The following is a 23347-nucleotide window of genomic DNA, read 5'->3' on the forward strand; positions in this document are numbered from 1 at the left end:
CGCTTTTATATCTAGCAATTCGCACTATGCTTGGCGCATAAGAAACTATTGATAAGTTGTCGTCGCTGTAATACCAGCCTAGTTAAAATTGCAACTATAAAAAGGGAAAGGGGTGTCTTCTTGTTGCAAATGGCTACTTTGCTCTTGGTCTTAGTATGAAATTCATTCAAGCCTGTTGATGATGTTTCATAAAAGAAGGCTTCCGTAGTCATGAATGTGGATTATTTTCACTTGACTCCTTATCTATTTGCTGTTTTTTTCTACCTGGCCGCCTTCAAAAATAAACCTGGTGTCAAGGATCTTGACTAGGAAGACTTCTGCTATCAGCTTTGGCTGAAACTGCAGGGCCAGAGGGTCACAGAGCTCTTAATATTCAGTGAAGCAAATCTTTTCCCCTGGTTCTTACTGGGTTGGCTTTAGCCAGCATCTAGGTGTGCAACCTGGTCCATGAGATGCACCGGGGAGGTGGCTTCCTGCATTGGAAAATGCCGGGTCACTGCTTAGGGCACATCCTAGTCTCTCAAACTGGAGGTAGATACTCCATAAAAACATTTCTCAAAATAAAATAACCTTTTAATCACTCGTTATTACCAAAAAACCTATAGGTGCCAGGGGCAGGGTATACATGGGGGCAGCAGCAAAGTGCAGGGTCGTGCCATCCAACCAGTAAAAGAAATATTTTTCTTAGAAATACATATATATATTTTAAATACATATATATTTTCAAATGGTGCTAGTCAAGATTTGGCCAGATTGTTATCTCAGAACCCTGGGGGTCTCGACGTAGACGCAGGAGTGCGGTTGAAGGAACACGAACTCCGCTGTGGAAGGCCCAACTTCAAGTCGGTCACTTATTAACGTGGTGGGTGGGTCTTCGTGAGCGCTTGTGGAACCCCAAACCTCTCATCTGTAAAATGGTGCCAGTGAAAGCAGCTTTCCTGTTTGCTTCACAGAATGATTAGAAGGAACAAAAGAGCTAACAGCCAATGGGACAGTGGCTTGTAAAACTCTGGCAGAGGATCCTGATGTCGGTGTCGGTGACGGTGACTTGCAGGTGGTGACTGGGGGTGTCGTATGAGCCTGGGTGTTGGGGCAGGGGAGTGGAGCGCCTAGATTCGCTCCTTCACAATAACAACAACTATCGTAGTAATCGCTATTCATGTATTAAGCGCTTACTCTGTGTCGGGCACTGTTGTGATCCACCACGTGAATTAACTCACTTCATCCATAGAACATAATAGTCATTGTTATTTTGTCTTTTCAAATGGGGAAGCCGAGGCACAGAGGTTAAGAAACTTGCTCAGGGTCCGAAAGCCTTGAAACGGTGGAGTCGGGAGTTGGACCCCGAGGTGCAGCTTCACCACACAAAGAGGACAGCACCCCGGAAAGGAGCTATCTGGGGAACACAGATACACTGATGCAACTTTCTGCTAGCCCTGCCCCTAATGGAGAGACTGACTAAAAACCAGACACTGGGGAAGGTTCCTCAACTCACCAGGTGGCTCGGGCCAAGAGTGGACAGACTCCATTGCGCTTTTTCTCTCTTTCTAGGCTTCGGACCAAGTCAAGGGGAACAACCCCAGATTCCCTTAACAAGTGTTTACTGAGGCGTGCTGTGCGCTGGGCACTTCGCTGCCGCCTGGGATGGGCAAAAGAGGCTCCCCCAGAGAACGAGCGCTCAGAGTCGGGGCTGGGTGGGCAAGGTTGCATTCGATAGAAATCCTCTGAGCCAAAACGCCGGAGTTTAAAGATGGTGTCTTATCCCCAAATGTGACTAAATGGCCAACGTATTCAAAGAACATACACACAAGATAAAAGAGAGAAATCCATGTCATACTTACTTCATAGCCTTGCTAAATAAGGACACTGTGTACATTCCCACCTGGCGGGAATTTCTAACCATAAATGCACCTTCTTTTCCCTGGAAAGGAAGGAAAGAGTGGAAGAAATGGAAAACATTTTCATTATTCTTGAAAACTATTTTTCCTGGTAGGTGGTAGGGAATGGATCTTTTCGATCGACTTTAAATGTCATTGACGGCCCAGATCACCCAACAACTGGCACAGAAGGGGACCCACGGTTCAGCTTTCCTCCTTTTCTCTCTCAGTTCCTTGAGAGACCTACCCTGTGCTTTGACTCTCCGTCTCCACTTAGTTTTTAACCCTCTCTGATAATGTTCTCTGTTTTGTGTTTGTGGAAACCTGATATTTTAACCTTTCAGAAATAACACTTAAAACCACCTATCACCACGGAATAGAATACCTCGGAAGGTATTAGAAAGCCAAAGACGCAGAACAAATCATTTGTTAAAGTTTCATGCTCAACTTGTCTTTCTTTATGGCTTGTGCTAATTCCAAGCAGATCCAGATTCAGAAAGAGCAGACAATAAGCTATGAATGTGACAACATTGACGAGATACCGGGTTAGGTGGTGACGTCATCACATTCTCACTAGTACCCCTCAAAGGAACCCCTGGTGTGTTTTACTAGGTCGAACTGTATCACAGCATCAGTTTGGCAGGTGGAAGGAGTTTGCGTCTGTTAATTCCGTGCCAATTTTGTAACAAAATCAGGTAGAGGTATTCCCTATTACACCTGCCGTCCTCCGGTTTAGGTGCTCCTGGGCAGGGACAGAGTTGAGCTAGGCTGTTACATAGATGGCCCCCAGTCAATCATGTCTCTGTATTCTTGCCCTGGGCAGTCCCCTCCCACACTGAGTCCGGGCTAGGCCAGCAGACTTGCTTTGGCTAATAGGGCATCAGCAGGCCTGACAAAAGCCGAAATTCCGTCAGTGCTTGGGGTGAACCACGGGGCTTGTCCCCATCTACCCCTGCCTTGGGATCGCTGGGCTGTGAGGAAGCCCACGTCAGCCACACAGAGCAGAACCATGGCACCCTGTGGACAGAATGGCGAGAACTCCTAAATCTTGTTTCAAACTGCCAAATTTGGAAGTGGTTTATTACCCAGCAGGAGATAATGAAAAACCGAGGAAGTGGCTACATGCGAAGGGCCCGGTAACCCAGGGGCTGGACTGCAGCCTCTATGACCACTTGCCTGTATAATTAGCCATCCGGTTTCTATGAGAAGTAAGGGCATTGCCCTCTGGGCCCAACGAGAAAGATCCTTAAAGGCTACTTTTTAAAGACTAGATAATTTACCTTTTGTCTCAGTAACTGCTCCGATTGGGCCCTGGAGATGTTACCTGCAAACCAGCTACAAGGAGAAAGAATCGCATATTTGCGAGTTAATAATTTGTAACCGCGTGCCTGATCACTCCACTTTCTACCCCGTACAATGAGGCATCAGCTTCGATCAGGGATTTCCCAACCCGACTGCTCTAGAGAATCCCCCCAGGGGCTTTTCAAAACTACGGATTCGCGAGTCTGCACCACCTCCGTATGATTCTGTTTTCCCGCGGGCTAGCACTTAAAAACCTTTGGCCTCTTTCGGGCAGGCCCGTGAGTTCTATGTGTCACTGTTTCAAGCGAGAGCCGGAGATGAGACGAATGAAAGAATATTCCAATGGGAAAGTTGGGGTTGCCTGTCTTTCAACCCTATATTTTTCTTTTAATAATCTGATAGAAGCACACCTTATAGCATCTATTTTCAAAGCAAATGCTTTTCTAATGAATATTTTTTTATTTGCAGGATAGCAGTAGATAAGCCTCTATGGCTAGAGTAAGCCAGTAACAGGTACGGCAACCTGAGAAAGAGATGACGTGGGGCAGCCAGGCATGATCTTTAAATATTACCTTTTTCTCTAAGTGAGCCAAGAGCATCACATCTTACTTTCTGTGTAGAGCTCAACAGGCTCCAGAGTTGTTTCTCACGTGAGATCAACAGTGTCTGCAGTCTTTTGGCTTTGGCTAGAATGTCATACTAGGGAAATGAACAGGGTGTGAGGTGGGATGGAGCATGGGTTTGGGGGCTTACGAGGACCCTCTGGCCAGAGGATAACACCCGAAGAGGAAAAAAGAACCCGAGGGCGAGGATGTATTAGGTGGGGCGGGGGGCGTGTCAGCTGGTGGGCAGGCCAGTGGAGTGGAAAGAGCCACCAGCCAGCTTGGAGGTCTGAATTCTAGACATAACTTCCTAGTGAGTAGCTGTATGGCTCTGGACAAACCACTTGGCCTTTTTTGACCTTGGAATTACCCATCTGCAAAATGAGGATGAGGGTTGAATGTAAGTTTAAAAGTCTCTTCTAGTTCTACCCTTATAGATATGATATAATTAATACTTGAGGTATGAACTGATCATTTTCTTCTGAGTTAATATTTTAAGCTAATCACAGCTAATCAAAAGACTCCTCAGGGAATACGAACCAGAATACATGCCTATGGGAGAGAGAAGAAAGAGATGATCGGGAATAAGGACAGAGGCATGGAGAAGTAAGGTGGGATTGTGAATAAACCCCTCCCCCCAACACACACACACACACACACACACACACACACACTTTACTTGAGATCTGGCTCTGTTTGTTTTAAAAAAGATTTCAGCATGTCATTGCCAGAGGACCAGATTCTTAAGCCTGCTCCTAAGGTATGATTTTCCATCTAAACTTCAGTGCCTTAGCCTTCAATAGAACACAGTAGAAATCTTCATGAAGTTCTGCCCCACCAAACAAATGCTTCGGTGCCACTGAGAGAGGTAGAAGCTGGGGGCACCGAGCGTGGTGCGAGAGGCTAAGCCCCGGATCACGCAGCCCTCTGCTCCCGATTGCCCTTCGGCACCTCTTTGACTTGGAAGAGGGCAGGTCTCTCCTTTGAATTTAGAAATGATGGAGATAGAGATCGTCCACATGGTCAGATCTGGGCTTTCCCAACCGAAGAGAGACTTCCAATTCATTGAAATGCTCGAGATTAACATCCACAATTAGAGGTTCATTGCCATGGGTTTAAGTCTTTGTCATCCGTCAAAGTGCTATTATCTTTGGATAATTTTGGTGCTGGTGTTTCTCAGCGTTTATGTCTTAGTTTGAATTATTCTATCAGAGGCTTTCCTGAGGGTGGATACTGGGGAAGAAGATAGGGATCACGGGGAGCTAGATGGTGGTGAAAAAGCCATGCTGTGGAGGGGCGGGGCCTACAGCACGTCTTCCCCGATGTGGCGGGAACGCCTAGGGCCACGCTGGCTTAGAGGTAAGACAAAGAGTCGAAACCGTGACATGTACTTTATAAAACCTCTCACTGTACCTAGAGCCAATATATCAGTGACCACACTCATAGAAAAATAGAACTGAAAAGATGTATAATCCCAGTGTTCAAGTGAGTTGGCCACCACTGGGGAGACTTTAAATAAAGTTCCGGAGACTTATTTGTCCCTATTTGTAGAAGGATACAGTCTTAGATTTTGGAAAGGACCTTAAGGGCCCCTTAGGCCAACCTGTCTCAGTATAATTGGGGTGATCCTACATTTTTATTCACCCAGAAGAGTCCAATTCATGCCTGATGTCCAGGTGTAATATTTAATAGTGCACTCTTTCTCTTTCTAAAATATCCTAATCTGGATGTTAAATGATAAGGTTGCCCTAGAAATAGGACTCTCCCAACATAAATGCGGTCAAGTTCAAGTCTGTTGCGCTACCTTGTTGCTGTATCATAAATAACTTCAAAAACGGGACTAATAAGTGCTAATAAGAGCCTTCAAAGGTCACCCTGTCCAGAGACCTCCAGGGCAGAAATACTCGGCAGAAATGTCATATGCTGCATCTACGAAGACAAAGTCAAGTGAAGGGGACACCAGGTATATGATAAATCCGATGAATATGTACAGCCAGTTTAGATAATCCAGACTGAGGAAAAATATTTCCCTTAGTGACAACCCAGCTCATTATCACCTGTCATCCAGATAAATGGCCCAGCACCTCATATGAGTTTCCCCAAGTAAATACAGCCTCCCAAGCAAGTCTGAGACATCTGCTCTAATGCCTTTGGGGAAGAATGGAATAGAAACATCTATGTTAGTTTTAGAGGAACACAGAAGACTTTCAGACTCACTCATAGTCATCCAGGTTTTCCTCTTCTTCAGATGAACTTGACTCGGGGAATCCCCTTAAGAAGAGAGGAAATGACATGAATGCAAAAAACCACCAAGAAATAATGCAATTACCTAGCAGTGCAAGGTCGAATCCCACCCTGCTTTCACCCCCACAAATAAAATTTAGACTGTCAGGGTTCCCTCTTTGCACCTGGGAAGGTATCGGCAAAGTGAAGAGAGAATCACTCAAAAGTCGAGTTCATGCCCAGTTTAATGAGAAAATGGCTCTTTGCTACAGGAGGCCCCCAGGAATGTGGATTTGTTTGACTCTTTTGGAAGAGCAGGCTCATGAAATAGATGAATACCTTCGGGAGCAGCTGTAGTAGGAGGTTAAAAAAAAAAATTCAGGTTGTGTATAGAGCAATTCTTAGAGAAGAGTAACTCGACTTGAGGTGGTTCTTCCTCCTGCTAGAGCTGCCCGAGCCGGGTATATTACTGTTCGTGCTAACACCAGTGCATATCCTGAATGACGGATGGGAAATATCAGTGCGAGGAAAACTGTAACCCACAAGTCATCGATTCAGACCAACTGAAGGGTTCAGAGAGGCAAACTACGTGAATTTTTTTGGTTCGTTTTTACCTTAAACATGAAGTCTAGACGCAAAATGATTGCAAATGTGGTTAGTTTTCCTGCCAATGGAAGCAAATCCTAGACGTAAAGGAGTATCTGCATTTGATTTACCATGACATCTTTGAGGTGCTGTGATTTGCAACAGTCCTTTCCCTTTGGTTGCTGGTTGCAAAATCTTCATTGCTGCGACAAAAAGATACATTTTTGTAAACTTATGTTTATTTATAAATGTTAAAGGAGAAAAATAGTTTTGTTAGGTATCTTTTAGCTTCATTTAACATTTTGACCATTGTATTTCACTTGGTTTGGGAATTTAAGCTAATGAGTCCTTTTCACATTTTCATCCTTGCAGGGACCCCAATAACCAGAGGCAGCTTGACAGTGTTCCTAAACAAAAGAGAAGTGTGAATAGAAAAGTTGGATGAATAGATCATCTTGACTCCTGATTTTTTTGTCGCTATGCAAGCATTCGGTCACTTATATATTTTAACATGTTATTTCCCTCTTGGCTGTTGCAATTGCAACGAAAAGTCTGGAGAATACTGAACTTTTAACTCCACATGGGGTTAAGGGATCCTCAAGGTCTTCATCACCCCCTGCCACCCGTCATTTTCCCTCTTCCATTTTGGGTGGTAGGCAGAGCATGAGGAAGTGCCTACCTCTCCAAGTCCAAAGGCTGTTTTGCTTGGAATGTAGGACCTATTTCCTGCTCGCCTTCCTATCTCAGGCCCTTTTTCAAAACCACCCTTCCTAGCAACAAGCTTCCTTAACAAGGAAATGCTTCTCTGGCTCCATTTCAAGGAATGACTGGAGAAAGCCCTCAGCGCTGCCTTCCGAAGAGCCTTGCTCACTAGCATGGCTTTTTTACTTCATCTCTTCAAAAGAAAATTCTTATTTTAAAACGCTAAGCAATTTATTTAGCTTTTATGTTTTTTTAAGAACACACAGGGAATGCCCATCAGTGGTGCATCTCTTAGGTTTATCCATATGATGGAACACTATCTAGACATTCAGAATAATCAGGTAGCTTGCACAACATTGTAAATGTCCCTAACACCTCTCAACTGTATGCTTAAAAATTACTAAGATGGCAAAACGTATGCTATGTTTCACCACCATTCAATATTTTTTCCACATTAAAACTGAAGTGTAGCCTCATGTACTTAAATGGGAAAAAATGTCCAAGATGTGAAGTGAAGACAGAGAGTGGCACAGAAGAGTACGTGGTGAGAATCTGATTTTTTAATTCTCTACACGTGGTAATGTGTGCATAGAAAATAACGTGTGCATAGTTCTAGAAGAATGTACCCTGGATATTCTGCAATACTTGAATGCTTTAATGGAAGCATGCTGTTATTTTACTACTCAGAAAAAATTAAAAAGCAGCTCAAGTAAGGATAGTTGATAAAAAGTATTATCTCCTTATGTGAGCTGAGACTCATGACTGCATTTTTAAAAATCAGTCCACAAAGGTCTTTTAGGAATCATCATCATTCACTCACTGATGTAATGCTACTCAGGCTAAGAAGTGATTCATCGGTTCTTTGTTCAGATAACTAGCTTTCTCGAGTTCTAGGGAAGAATCCAAGGTCGGGACTGAATCTTGGGTGCAAAATCTAAGGGGGTGTCAGAGAAACTCAGTAGTAAAGGTAAATAACGTGTTAATGATATTTTTAAAATAAAAATTAATGCAAAAAATCCAAGATGAAAAAAAGTCAGTATTTTCAATAAATATAGGATTTATGGGGCGCCTGGGTGGCTCAGTCAGTTGGGTGACTGCCTTCGGCTCAGGTCCTGATCCCGGGGTCCCGGGATCGAGCCCCGCGTCGGGCTCCCTGCTCCGCGGGAAGCCTGCTTCTCCCTCCCCCACTCCCCTTGCTTGTGTTCCCTCTCTGGCTGTGTCTCTCTCTCTCAAATAAATAAATAAAATCTTAAAAAAAACCAGAGAGGATCTAGCCATTCAGGCATTGGTGGTTGTACTCCCCCCCCCCCATGAATTAATAGTGCTGACTACTTATTTGAATACTGATCAGTTTCACTGCACGTTTCCCTCAATGAATCCCTGGGGCTTCCGGTAGAGAGCGGGCCCAGGCACAAAGCTGACATGACACTCGCTCTCCTAGGACCTGCGTCTATCGATGGTCTCCTTCCACAAGAACCCTGGGTTGCAGCAAATAAATGTGACATGTCCCCTGAGGGGCCAGGTACAGATGAATGCACTTGGACTCCAGCTCCACTTTGAAATGAAAAGCACCACAGTTTGTTATATGCCAGAAGCAACAACAAGAATACACTCACATTCTTTCAAGTTCCGTGTGGCCCTGTGGTTGTGTCATTGGTAGAGGGAGGCATTTGCTTTAGGTAAAAATGATGAGGATGGAAAGAATAAAAAAATAAGAGCACGAGGGAGAAAACAAAGAAAGGAGATGCTGAGGAGTCAGAGAGATGTTCTGCATCCATTGTGGGGAAAGACAGACCCCGGTGCCCTGCAGGGAGGCTAATGACTGGGTGAGGAGACATCAGACAGTGAAGAATGTGATGGGGAGGAGGGCTGAGGCACCAAAGAGGGAAGGGCAGTCACTTGACCCTTTTTCTATTGTCATCTTGTGATTCAGTTCAATCTTTAGTGAGCATCAAGTATGGGGCCGGCTCAGTCCCAGAGACCCTGGAGAGACACACAGTTTAGGTACTGCCTTCCAGGTAGTTTTCATTTTCGCTTAAAAAACGTGTGAAGACTGATCACATCAGGAGAGCTGAAGGTGTCCATCCTGAGAAGGCAGCCGAGGCCTCGCTGGGAGTGTTATTTGGCATTTGTAAGCACAGGACAAAAGGAAGCCCACCCAAAACATGTAAAGGATACATTTTCAAGCTTCCAAGTTCTCGCACGTAGGGTTATTTGGGGAAAAGGGGGAGAGGAAGGGGAGGAAATAAAATGCGCAAGTATTTCTTAGATCATAGATCAGATCATCTAGGTGGGAAGTCCATGCCATTCGGTCCCAGTGGGCCACTGCTCGCCCAGGCTTCTGGCTCAAGCACTGAGGCTTTTCGGAGACGGCAGCCCTTCTCAGCTAGGGCCTGCGTGGACAGCTTTGAGGCTGACGTCCAAGGCAGGGGGCTGATGGCTACCCTAGGTGCTGGGCAGCCCGACTAAAAGCTGAAGTTTACCTCTTCAGTTTCCTTACTTGCCACCAGTCAGGGCAATCTTCTCTTGGAATATGCTGCATGTTGACAGTTAGCTGGGAGCCGTAGTTTCTCTTTGAGTCACTGTCATACTGGGCCACGGTGGTACTTGAGGATGGTTCATTCATTCTGAAAATAGGAACTGCTCGAGGAATCTTCAGCTTTGGAGGACAAGAGATTTTAATATATCACAGTGAGGCACAGATTCAGGTAGTGGGAGCTAACAAGCTAAGTACATCAGCTCTTAGGAAAGAAAGAAGGAAGGAGGGAGGGAGGAAGGAGGGAAGGAAGGAAGGAGAAAAAGAAAAAAAGAAAGAAAGAAAGAGAAAGAAAGAAAGGAAGAGGAAAGGAAAGAAAGAGAAGGGCAACAAGGGCAGTACTAAGTATTGGCAAAGGTCTGGAGCAACTGGAACTCTCATACTTGGCTGGTTGGAGTTCAGAGTATATAACCACATTGAAGAGCTGTTTGCAGAATCTACTCAAGTCAGGCGCGCACATACCCTATGATCCAGAAAGTCTATATGCACACCCAGCAGTGAAATCAAAAGACACATATAAGAATGTTCGTAGCAGAATTATTTCAATTCGATAAGAACTGGAAATGACCTAAATGCCCATTTAAAGGGTAAAATAATAAACCTATTTGATACTAAACATAAGGCGCTACCCTTCTGGCCCCGAAGATGGAGGAGGGGGCCAGAAACCGAAGAATGTAGGTTGCCTCTAGAAGTTGGAAAAGGCAAGGAGATAGATTCCCCCCCCCCCTAAAGCTTCCAGAAGGAATATCGCTGTGTGGACCCATTTTATTTTAGACTTCTAACCTTCAGAACTTCAAGAGAATAAATGTGTGTTGCTTCAAGTCACTCAATTTGTGGTAGTTTGTTACAGCAGCAATAAAATGAATGTAAGGGTATATTCACACAGTGGAATCCTATACAGCAGTGAGAGGAAATGACAACCACACACTAAAGTGTGGGTCAGTCTCAGAGGAAGACAGATAATATGTGACGATATACTTTATGATTCCATTTACATAAAGGTCAAAACCAAGCAAGTGAGCTATGATGTTATAAGTCAGGCTAGTGATTACTCTCAGTGGGATGTAGTGACCAAAAAGGAACATGATGGTACCCCTGGGGTTCTGTGATGTTCTGTTCCTTGATTTGAGTGAGAGTTATACAGGTGTGTTCGGTTTGTGAAAATTCATCAAGCTGAACACTTCGGGCTCGTATACTTGTCCAAATGCATGTTATACTTCAATTGAAAATTCACATAAAAAGATATAAGCTCTGCATTTAATTTTTCATACTCGTATTTTTACTTTTTTGCAGGGATCGACGACGTCCTGGAAATTTTCGCTCTGCAGGACACTGCTGTTTATGAGCTATGCGGTGGTTCTGTCCAGAGATAAATGCTGTGGAAAGTTCCCTACACGGAAGTCTGAACAGAAGGGCTAGAAAGTGGATTTTTAATTTCCTCAGCTCTGCAAAGTAAGTCCTCTACTGAATGTTCTGGTAAAAACAAAACAAAGGGAAACATGTTTTTCATGATACTCTCGCTGATCCCTGATCCCTTCGGGCAGCTTACAATCAAAACAGACTTAGAAACCCTTGGCCAATGATCTGCCTGACTGATAATTTTCAGCACATTTCCCCAAGAATTCCTTGCCAGAGATTAGATGCAATGGTTTCTGGCTCCTAAATTATCCTCTGCTCTTAGATTTGTTTAAAACAAATTTTACTGGATTATAATTTGCATACCATATAGAAGGTATAGAATTTGGTGACTTTTGGTAAATTTATCAAGTTGGGCAACCATCACCACAGTCCGGTCTGAGCACATTGCCGTCACTCCCATAAGGCGCCTGTGACCGTTAGCGGTCACCCGTTCCCATCCTGGCCCCGGGCAACCCGCTAATCAACCCTTTGTCCTTGTAGATTTGCTTATTCTGGACATGGCTCTTAGGTGTTTAATAAAGCCATAATTTTCAAGCTTCAGGACTGGAGCATGTACCCAAACTAAAATAGCAATGTTGCTGAGAACAAAATAAAGCCCTCCAACCTTAATAATTGTATTAGTTTCCTTGGACTGCCATGACAAATCAGTACACGCTTGGTGGATTGAAACAACAGAGATTTGTTCTCTTGCGTTTCTGGAGGCCTCAAGTTCAAAATCAAGGCTTCTCTATGGCCGTGCTCCCTTTAAAAGCTCTATGGAAGAATATTCGATTGCTTCTTCCAACTTCTGGTGGTTCTAGCATTCTTTGACTTGTGGTAGCATAACTCGAATCTCCTGCCTAGGTGTTTATTTATTTATTTATTTAATTTAAATTCTAGGTAGTTAACATACAGTGCGATATTGGTTTCTGGAGTAGAATTCAGTGATTCATCACTTACATACAACACCCAGTGCTCCTCACAGCAAGTGCTCTCCTTAGTACCCATCACCCACTTAGCCCATTCCCCACCCACCTCCCTCCATCAACCTTCAGTTTGTTCTCTATCGTTAAGAGTCTCTTAGTTTGTTTCCCTCTCTCCCTTTCCCCCATCCTTGCCATATGTTCATCTGTTTTCTTTCTTAAATTCCACATGAGTGAGATCATATGGTATTTGTCTTTCTCTGACTTATTTCGCTTAGTGTTATACTCTCTAGCTCCATCCACGTCACCGCAAATGGCAAGATTTAATTCTTTTTGTTGGCTGAGCAACATTCCATTGTACAGATATACCACATCTTCTTTATGCATTCATCAGCAAGGGACATTTCAGCTCTCTCCATAGTCTGGCTATTGTTGAGAATGCTGCTATAAACATCGGGGTGCATGTGCCCCTTCGAATCTGTATTTTTACATCCTTTGGGTAAATACCCACTAGTGCAATTGCTCGGTCATAGGGTAGTTCTGTTTTCAACTTTCTAAGGAACCTCCATACTGTTCTCCAGAATGGCTGCACCAGTTTGCATTTCCACCACCAGTGTAGGGAGGGTTCCCCTTTCTCCGCATCCTCGCCAACTGTTTCTTGTGTTGTTAAATTTAGCCATTCTGACAGGTGTGAGGTGGTATCTCATTGTGGTTTTGATTTGTATTTCCCTGATGATGAGTGATGTTGAGCATCTTTTCATGTGTCTGTTAGCCATCTAGACGTCTTCTTTGAAAAGTGTCTATTCATGTCTTCTGCCCTTTTTTAAACTGGATTATTTGCTTTTTGGTTTGCCCAGGTCTCTAAATGGCCTTCTTCACTGTGTATCTCCCTGTGTCCTCTCCTCTTCTTATAAAGACACATTCTAATCCAGTATGATCTCACCTCAGTCCTTAATTAATTACATCTGTAAAGACCTGTTTCCAGATAAGGCCACATTTTGAGGTTCTAGGTGAACATGAAATTTGGGAGACAATTTAACCTACTCCAATAATGGATTTCCTTTTGTCCTTCATGGTGGTTCATAAAGATTATATTTTTTTACTTAGAGAGAGGTGTGTGTGATAGTGTGCAGCTGAAAATAAGTGCCCAAGACACCATAGAGCTAATGGATGGGTAGAGACACCCTTTACTTTTAGGAGAGCTTCTAGAGCATCTGTGACTCTCACAGAGCAGAGCAGTCAAGGTTTTGTTTGTCATACTGTAGGCCAACTCCACCCTTGGGAGAGGGTTCTGGGAGCCACCTTGAAAGAAACTCTGTCCAAGATGGGTGAATCGACCCAGCAGAAATATGAGGACTAGAAACTCAAGAGCTGGGCGCCTGGGTGGCTCAGTTGGTTAAGCGACTGCCTTCAGCTCAGGTCACGATCCCAGGGTCCTGGGATCGAGTCCCGCATCGGGCTCCCTGCTCCGCGGGAAGCCTGCTTCTCCCTCTCCCGCTCCCCCTGCTTGTGTTCCCTCTCTCGCTGTGTCTCTCTTTGTCAAATAAATAAATAAAATCTTAAAAAAAAAAAAAGAAACTCAAGAGCTAAGGGTCAAGACTACCCCTCTGTCATAAAACTACATTTGGATATGCACGCCCGTGGTGAACCCACGAAAGTTTCCCATAAGCTAAAGAATCAGCATTAGGAAACTGTCTCACCCAGGAGCCACCCCTACCAAAATCATGATGGGATCAGCCACAAATGACTGCTTTTTATTAGACCCCCTCTTCCTGGGCCCCAACCATGACAGAGTCAGAAATCTCAGCTTCTCCTTGGCCCTCTCCCCAAAGCAGGCTGCCAGCTGATGCACACCTGAGCTATGTGAAGGGGAGAAGTTGTAACTTGGAATGATGTTTGGAGTCGTATGATTATAGCATTGGATGGGACAATTGAGAGGTTCTTCTCATGACTACTAGTAATTGGGACATTCTGTTTCATTGGCAAGCAGCTGGAATTCCATTCCATTCAGGGACAGAGAAGAAAGCCCATCAAGTGGCTTTGAAGGGATAACAGAGAGAAAGAATTAGGTTATTTTCTGCTTGTGCCCTATGGAGTCCCATCCTTCGCCAGGATACTCACATGAGGCAGTCTTGGCCAGGCTGCTGCTGGGGGAGGAATGACAGCTAATAACTCATGTGTGAGGCCATCGTAAGGACATGTCCCACATGCACCCATTTCTTGGCTACTATTTATGTGCTTACAGGTCAGAAAAGGCCCAGTTATTAAGTATAACAATATAAAATGGTAAAATGGTTCAATATTTGACCTTGGCCTTCGATACTGCCGCTGCTATGGGTGACAGCTCACCTTTGTCCTCTTTTTGCTCAGCACTCTGAATGCAGCCCATATTTTCTAGTCTTGAATCTGGCAACTCTTGGTTTATTTTAATATATCCTGGCTATGCAAAAAATTTTAAATATCGACTTACCACTCTGTCTGGGAAGATGGGAACCCTGTGTTTCTCTTCATGGGTTGTAATGTGCAGATCAGCATCTGAAAAGAAAAACCAAGTAATATCAGCAGGGACTTTAAACAAAACAAAGCAAACACCCAATGTTAAGAATCAAAAGACTAACTAGCTTATGGGATCAATGCTTCAGATGACGTGAGTTTAGACGCAGCATCTGGAGTGATTTTGTTGTTTTCCTGTGTAACGCTCAACTAAAACACCACTCCTCCACTTTTGATTAGCAATATCCTCCCCCAAATGGATAAAAAAATTCGAGTTCCTCTAAATCCTGTGAACTATTAATTTATACTGCATTTCCACCTTGTATTTGAAATACAGATATCTAATCTCGTTGGGTAGTACCTATGACGCTAGGGTTCAGAATCCATGTCTGATTCCTCTTTGATTGGCTCATATGAGATGCTTATAAGTAGTTGATTTTTTTTTAGATTTTATTTATTTATTTGAGAGAGAGTGACAACACAAGAAGTGGGGGGGGGGGCGGTCAGAGGGAGAAGCAGACTCCTTGCTGAGCAGGGAGCCCAAAACGGGGCTTGATCCTAGGACTCCGGGATCATGACCTGAGCTGAAGGCAGACACTTAACCGACTGAGCCACCCAGGCATCCCCAAGTAGCTGATTTATAAGTGAACTAAAACTATCCCATACTTTTTTCCATTTCTTGTGATAATTGTTGGTTCCTCTTTCCACTTCCACATGTAGATAGATGCCCAGGCTATGGGTGTAAAGCTGTTATGTGCCTTCCAAGCAGAGCGGCCATACAATTTACTAACCAGCCTGGAACGTTTCTTACAGGGATAGGTAAGCTTTTAATAATTGTGCCAGGTCACCAGCTGCAGAATGAGACTGCTCAAAACAAACTGGGGTGTATGGCAAACTTACTTGTAGGCCACGTACCCTGGAAAAGGAATGGTCCAGGGCATTTTGGAGACAGAAGGAAGCAAGGCTCTCAACTATTTCCTTCCTAGTAACTGTACCCTTGGGCAGCCCTGTAACCCAGCAGAGGAGTAAGTTATACTCGGCTAGATAAGTGATATCATAGCTGCTCATGGGCCACGGCTCCTCCAAATTCTGTCGTTTTCCTCAGAGGCTGGAAAAGAGCCTGTTGTACCCAGAACATACGGCAGATGCCATCCAGACCGAGCCTAGGAAGATAATCCCAAGGGAGTGCTCTCTCTGGCCTTTTTTCCTGCTTCTTCCCAGGGAGGTAGGGTCAGAGCTAGAATCTGGCCTGCTGGGTAATGATGCCAGATCGTGGACAGAATAATTGGGGGAAAGAAATAATGTTCTAAGGAAACATTATTCCTCAGCCCCTTAGAGTGGAGGGAGGATCCATATACACTAGTTTCTGTATAGTTCATTAAATCCCGATAATTCCCAAGTATAAAGGGCAATGTGATATACTTAGGATGAATAAATATTCACTGTGTAGTCTAATTAAGATAGAAAACACAATGAACATTTATTCATTGATTTTTGTTGTCAAATTACTAGTAATACCATTAATGTGAGCGTCGGGTGTCAATACTATAATGGAGTGAATTTGAATAATAGCTCATGTCCCTGTGGGTTTTACAGTTCATAAAGTCACTGCTGATCTTACTCAATTCATTAAAGTTGTAATCCAAGCATATTTTGTTCAGGCTGGTAAAACTGTCATCAGAATAAGTTCTCCTTTTTAATTTATTCACAACTTACTGTTGTTAAACAGTGACAAACTCCTAAAATATATAAGACTGCCTCATGGGGTGCCTGGGTGGCTCAGTCAGTTAAGTTTCGTACTATTGATTTTGGCTCAGGTCAGGATCTCAGGATCTCAGGATTGTGGAATCAAGCCCCGCCTCGGGCTCCTCCCCGCTCACTCACGGATGCTCTCTCTCTCTCAAATAAATAAATAAAATATTTTTTAAAAATCTTCAAAAAGAAAAAAAAGACTGCCCCATGTAAATATCCTGAAGATAGGATGAGACCCTATAGGGGCACAAACAGAAAACAACCTAATTCTTTTCCTCCCTTGCCCCTTCAAAGCCACTCAGTGGACCTTCTTCTCTGTCCCCAGATAAAGTCTCAGCCAGATTTTCTTAGGAATATAACTCTGGGTAGAATCTGATTGCGCTTAAAGCAGACCCTTCACTACCTTCTGTGGTGTTATTAAGAAATCAGTAAACATGTACAGAATGGTAAGCCCTTTAAATATGGGTCATCCATCACTGTGGTATATATGGTGATTCAAAGTGTTACTTAAATATTATCCTTTGACATATTTTTTTAAATTTTATTATGTTATGTTGGTCACCATACAATACATCATTGGTTTTTGATGTGGTGATCCACGATCCATTGTTTTCGTATAACACCCAGTGCTCCATGCAGTACGTGCCCTCCTTAATACCCATCACCGGGCTAACCCATCCCCCTCCCCCCTCCCTCTAAAACCAAAACCTTTGACATATTTTTAAAAAGAATTTTTTTTTTTTTAGTTTATTATTTTAGGTTATGAGCCATGGTGATATGTTCTCCACATTCTACCCATTTGGAGTTTATCTTAAACCAGGGAGAATTATGGGAGGAAATAGACAGCGCCTTGCTCGATTCATGATTCCAATTTAAAAAAACATTTCTCACGAAATCAAAGAACGGCAAATGTTAATATTGTTATTATTTTATGACTCAGTTGACCCTATAATTGGACTTCATCTGCCCGATAGCATTTTTTGAGGCTGAGTTTTCATGATGTCAACCGAAGTGGCACATCTTGTTTTCCCAAGCTGGTGAACTGTTCTGGAATTTGGCAGGTTTGCCTCATGGGGCACCGTCCTCCCAGGGCCCAGCCCAGTGGGGGGGGGGTCACCTTACATGCTTCCCAGAGGGTACATCCTGGGGCCGCTTTGCAGCTCTGCTGGCAGCACAGGAACTTTCCATCCACGAAGAACCCACTGTGGTACTTGATCAGCAGGTGGGGGTTACCCCTTATCTCTGGGGAACAGGCAGGAAGAAAACACAGCATGAGCAAATACTGGCCCGAGAGAAGAAACACATTCAGTAAGCGCTGTTATCACAGAACAATGAAAACCTTATTTTGCCAGCAACCAGGGTAAGAGAAAATGGTTCCCGAAGGATATGTCTTTCACTCAGAAGTTAATAAGCCAAAAAAAATTTTTTTTAAAAGTCTACCCAGGTATAGAGTGAGAACAACACAGTAACTTCTATCAGTCTTACAAAAAAAAAAAAAAAAACCGAGAAAATGTATATACAGATTAACTTGGTGATCTAGGGTTTTAGAAATACATCTATAAAGGAAGCAAGTGGGTTAGGGCACGTGGGGTTCAGGAGGCTGAAGGATAGTCCTAGATCTCAGCAAGACGAGAAGAAGGTTCTAATGCACATGTATTTCCCTCCGCTCTTCATTTTGAAACATTTCAAAGGCACAGATGAGTTTCAAGACTAGTACAATGAATGTCCGTATACACTTCACCCAGACTCACCAATTTTTAATTATTTGCCATATTTGCTTTTTCTCTTTCTCTCTGTGTATACATACTATTATTATTAAAAAATTTTAAACTATTATGTTTTGTTAACCATTTGAAAGTAAGTTGCAGGTATCATGACCTAAATAATGTCACCCATAAATACATCAGCATGTGACTTCTGTTAGTAGGGACGGACCCTTACATAACCATAATACAATTATCAAATTCTGGAACTTTGACATGGATACAACACTACTGCTGAGTATTTTATATTCAAAATTTTCCCAACTGTTCCAGTAATTCCCTTTATAATCATTCACTGTTTCTGACTGGGGATCCAATCCAGAATCACATATGGCCTTTAGTTTTCTAGTTTCCCTTGATCTGGAATCGTCCCTCATCTCTGCCTTGTCTTTCGTGACTTTGACTTGTTTACACTAGGAATGGATCATTTGTGGGGCGACTTTTCTAGGAATGTGCCTATTTTAAAAAAAAAATGGGAATAGGACAATGTTTAAAGAAATGAAATTCTTTTTTTTTTCAAATATGCTGTTATTTTTTAAAGATTTATTCAGTCACTTTAGAGAGGGGGAGCGCAGGAGGGGCAGAGGGAGAGGGAGAGAGAATCCCAAGCAGACTCCGCACCAAGCGCAGAGCCTGATGTGGGGCTTGATCCCATGACTCCAAGACCACGACCCAAGCCGAAACCAACAGTCAGACACTCAACCAACTGCACCACCCAGGCGAGGTGCCACCAAAGAAATGAAATTCTAATACTGGAGTAGAATACTGTTTCTACACCACATGAGCCTCTCTCAAAATACAGCAGAGAAACCTACAAGGTTTAGTAGAGAATAGTTCAAGAAGAGTCTCTAGGTGGGGAGGGCTGATTCTATGTGTGACTTCAATTCTTTTCTTCTTGATTTTATATTCATCTTAAGGCTTCCTTATTTTAATCCCAGGAGAGTTCTGCTCCGCCTTTCCAACCCCGATTCAAGGAAGTGTTTGGAGATAATAAGTGCTTTGCTGGGTCATCAGATCATAACAAACCATAATTATGTAAAGCATCCAGCACAGCATTTGGCTCAGAGCACGTGTTCAACGAACAGTGGGCTTTAGGTGTTATCATTCCCTTAGTTTAGCTCAGCTCAGCTTGGCTGAAAGCACTGGTATTAAAAAAAAAAAAAAAAAAAAAAAAAAAACCTTTACTAAATATTAATGGGAACTAAAGGGAAATTATTACAGAAGTCACAAAAAGCAAGAGGAGTTACAATTATAAAACACAAGTTTGTGACTAGAAACTGGTCCCAAACGGTCATTGCCATTCCTTGGGCCCATGACTTGCCTTCCTGCTCTCCGAGATCTTGCTCCCCATGTGCCAGGATTCCTGTTATTTCCTACTACATGAATTTCGTTTCCTGGGTAACTATTTCTTTTCCAACCAAGTCCAAAAGTCCACATTGCGACACTCCCACCATTTAATAATGACAATAAGAGGAACTCGTATATATTAATGTGTGTGTATAGTTTACATATTTCCCTTCACATGTATCATCTCGTTTAATCTACTCAACAGCCTTGCGGGGAGTTGTTACTGTCTTCGTGGCACTTACAGAGCTAGATAAACTGAGGTGCAGAGAGGTGGCCTAACTTGCTCAAGTTCACAGACCTCTAGTAAGTAGCATATCTGAGACTCAGCCCCAAGCTTTTTCTACTATAATCCGATGCACAGATGCCAGCTTCCCTGTAGAACCCCCTTCAGTTTTCGTTTTTGGAAAGAAGGACACGCTTTATCCCCAATCTGGTCTTCTGAACTCAGAACCATGGTGGCTGACACACCTGAGTCCCCACTCAGTCAGCCCAAACCTCCTGGGTATTGGTTACCGTCTGGAAAATGCCGTGTCTCCGACGCCCCCTTAGTTTATAATGCCCGAGCTAAATAGCAGACAAAAAGACTTCACAGGGGAGAGGACTTAAGTGAGGAAACTCCTTTGTTTTCCTGCGGTGGGTGGCGGTGGGTTGGTTGGCCAGGCTGACAGCCGATACAGTCCTCCTCTCTTGTTTCCTTCAAGCTGACAGCCAATCTCACCCACCTTCTCTCTTGCTATTTACCAGCAGGAAGGCTAGAAAAACCAGATACTGACTTCCAGCCTCCCTTGCATATAGAGGTGGTCATGAGACAGAGTTCCGGCCAGTAAAACATCTACAGAAGTTGGCAGGGGACGCTTCTGGAAAAGCTCAGAGCCTTTCCGAGCGCCTCTAAGGGTGGCAGAGCAGAAAGCTCGCAGGAGCCTGGGTCCCCACTGACTTCCCTGAGCTGCTGCCCCTGCCCTGGACCGTTTACCTCCGGACTTGTTAACTGTGTGAGAGGAACCGACGTGCATTTGTTTCAACAGCTGCTTGGCGTCTTTTTACCTGCATCCCAAAGCATCATTAACTGATACACGCGGCTTCCTGTGCACATGGCAGCCCTAGTGATAGGGTCCCTTTGAAGTTTTACGAGGGGCCAAGAGATTCACCTTCGCTTTTTCTCTCTGCTTTCCTTTATGCTCCATATGCCTTTACCTGAGCTCTCCAGGGCCCACCCAAACCTGCCTGCCGTACATAGTTCCAGAAAGACCCACAAAAGACTCTAGGGCATGACTCAAAGCTGCACACCGGAGGTGTCCACATGGCAACTGCTCCCAGGAAGTCCCCCCGGAGGAGACTGAATGGGAAGCAGTCTCTTAGGGCTCGTCCTGGAGGCCCCACTCTAACCACAGCGACTCACGTTTGTGTGTCGGATGTTTTAATATATATGTGAGTCATTCATTTGTGGCTCAAGATCACTCGAGGAAAGAAGCAACGTGACCTCCCGTTTTATAGGTTAGGAAACTGAGATCCAGAGATGTGAGATGTGAGAGAGGTTTCATTAGGTAACACAGCAAAGTAGGAGTTGGATGTAGATTTATCTGTCTCTAAGACAGATGCCCTTCTCACTTCAACAAGCTGGGAGCAGGGAGAGGGAGGCTTCTCCCCTCACTGGGCCACCTGACTATCCTACAGGATAGGTTGCTAAACCCTTTCATGCAGAGGAAAAATGAAGCCCTATGTGTTAAAAAAAAAAAAAAATGTATTTGCACCAAAGTGGAGTAGGGGGTTATCTAACGTGATATACTTTGAAGTACACTGCGAAAGAACCCTAATCGAAAGAAAACAAAACCTCACCCGATCTGGGGACTTAATATCTGCAATTCCACCAGTAGAGTCATTCATTCGAGTTATATGCTGTCCTCCTACTATCACCTACCTTTCAAATAAGAATATCACGGGGAGAAACATCACAGCGCCAAATTACCAACAGTGTTCTCTCTTCTACCGCGGGCTGTCACCCCAGCAACCTGAGAATCCCTGAGCAAAAGCTCCATTAAATCCCCAGTTTTGCTTAGGGTTGATACCATACTGGTTAAAAGGCCGGGTTGGGGTAGTCGAATTGTGAGTTCTCCATTATTGGGTACGTGACCCCGGCCATGTCTCTTTAACTTCACTTATCTGGCAAAGGGAGAATAAGATCACCCCTTTCCATGGACTTGTCAAGAAGATTACTTAAGGAAATGCTTTACAAAGTACTTGACATAGCAGTTGGCAGAGGATAAGTCGTAGGATAGAACTTTTTGTAAACAGCCAAAGTCCGGTAGCCACAGGCCTTGACACAGCCCCGGGAGAATGGAGACTGCCCTGGGAAAGGGAAGCACAGTGGGTGGGGGGCAGGTGGTCTGGCTTCCTCCAGGCTGCCCGCTGGGAAGGCACAATAGCTCGCTCTGAGCAGGGCAGGAAAGGGAATGCGAGCCACAGGTTTGCTCCATGTAACAATGAGAATGCAAAATGACAGTGAGCCTGGCACGTTCTCTGAGGTTCCTGGGAAAATCAGCAGGTTCTCTCTTGGCCATGGGTCCTTCTACTGCCATATCTCTCCCCAGCAAGCCTCAACAGAACTCCATGGAGGACTCCCTTTAATGACTTTTTAACATTACCTTTTTGTAATGCTTTCAGCCACTGACTTCGGCTCTCTTCGTTTGATGCGTAGACATAGAGAAGCCCATCTTTATAGACAATCTGGAAAGGAAAAGATTGGATGCATTTAGATACAATTGCATCCATGGTTCATTCCGGCGCGACTGCACATTTCCTGGTATCCCAAAGAAAAGTTGAGTTTGCTTATAAAATAGGCATTTGCTCTGGAATTAGATGGAAAAAAATCTAGTTATTTTTATCCTCCGCCTCTCAGTTTGTTTTATCCCAGACACTTCTACACTTGGGAAAATCACAGCAACGATGCATCTGACATCAGTGAACATTGAGGTCTCGGCATGGGTGCCCTGGACCATGGAGAATTATAAAAGTTCAAAATGTTACATATTACAGGTGTCTTAGGAATGTTCTGGTCCATCCACCGACCCAGTGCATGACTCTCTTTATAGCCCATTGGAAAATGTTTACCTGCTCTATCCTTAAAAATATCTTTAGGGACGAAATGTCCTTTACTTTTGCTAAGCCATCCTTGGCAATTTCCATATATTCTGATCATTATATAGTTCATACTTATATTGAGTAAAAATAGGTCTCCCTGTTACTTCATTCCCTTGGGCCAGGTCCCTCCCCAAGGAATCCCCAGCAGAAATCATTGTCTCTTCTTTAAGATGCTTGTTTAAATGTCAGAACATTATAATGTCTTCCCCAGATCCCTCTCTCGTTTATTCATTCAGTTTTTATGAGTAAATGATACAGATCCTTTATTAAATAGCTACTAGTTTCTGGGCTCTTTCCTAGGCACTTTAAGATCTTAATCCTGTCTCGGCTCTGTGAAATGTGGACAATTATGCCTGCTTGGCGAATGAAGAAACGAACTTGGATAGAGGGTTGAGCACATTGCCTATGGGAACACCAGTACAAACTGTGGGGTTAGGAGCTCTGGGCACCTCCGAAGCCTGTGCCCTTTTGAGCGTCCCATGCCTCTGTGATACGAATCTGAAGCATCTTCCAAGAAACCCCCCTGGTTTCTTCCAATTGGAGAGTGAGGAGTGAATCTTCCGCTTCCCAGGACACCAGGGCTCCTTCAATTTCACACTCACCCCCATTATAATGATCTGCAAATGCCTTGGGGACGAGGATGGCATTTGATTCCTTGTAGTGTGCCTAGTACCTTGGAGCCCCTTAGAAATGCTCAGCAACGTTT

General features: G+C 43.9%; 1 protein-coding gene across 3 annotated transcripts in view; it reads right to left on the reverse strand.

The window, feature by feature from the left end:
• The window catches only part of BMX (BMX non-receptor tyrosine kinase), a 48418-nt gene that overhangs the window by 17496 nt on the left and 7575 nt on the right, over positions 1-23347 (reverse strand). For all 3 annotated transcript variants that reach the window (XM_021680774.2, XM_021680785.2, XM_021680793.2), the window contains 8 exons: positions 22146-22227; positions 17516-17635; positions 14619-14683; positions 9775-9950; positions 6721-6792; positions 5999-6052; positions 3158-3212; positions 1842-1921 (listed from right to left, as the gene is read on the reverse strand). In XM_021680774.2, the coding sequence (XP_021536449.1) occupies positions 1842-1921; positions 3158-3212; positions 5999-6052; positions 6721-6792; positions 9775-9950; positions 14619-14683; positions 17516-17635; positions 22146-22227 (704 nt within the window). The remainder of the gene's footprint in view (positions 1-1841; positions 1922-3157; positions 3213-5998; positions 6053-6720; positions 6793-9774; positions 9951-14618; positions 14684-17515; positions 17636-22145; positions 22228-23347) is intronic.

This window comes from Neomonachus schauinslandi, chromosome X (assembly GCF_002201575.2).
Source record: "Neomonachus schauinslandi chromosome X, ASM220157v2, whole genome shotgun sequence".
NCBI lineage: Eukaryota > Metazoa > Chordata > Mammalia > Carnivora > Phocidae > Neomonachus > Neomonachus schauinslandi.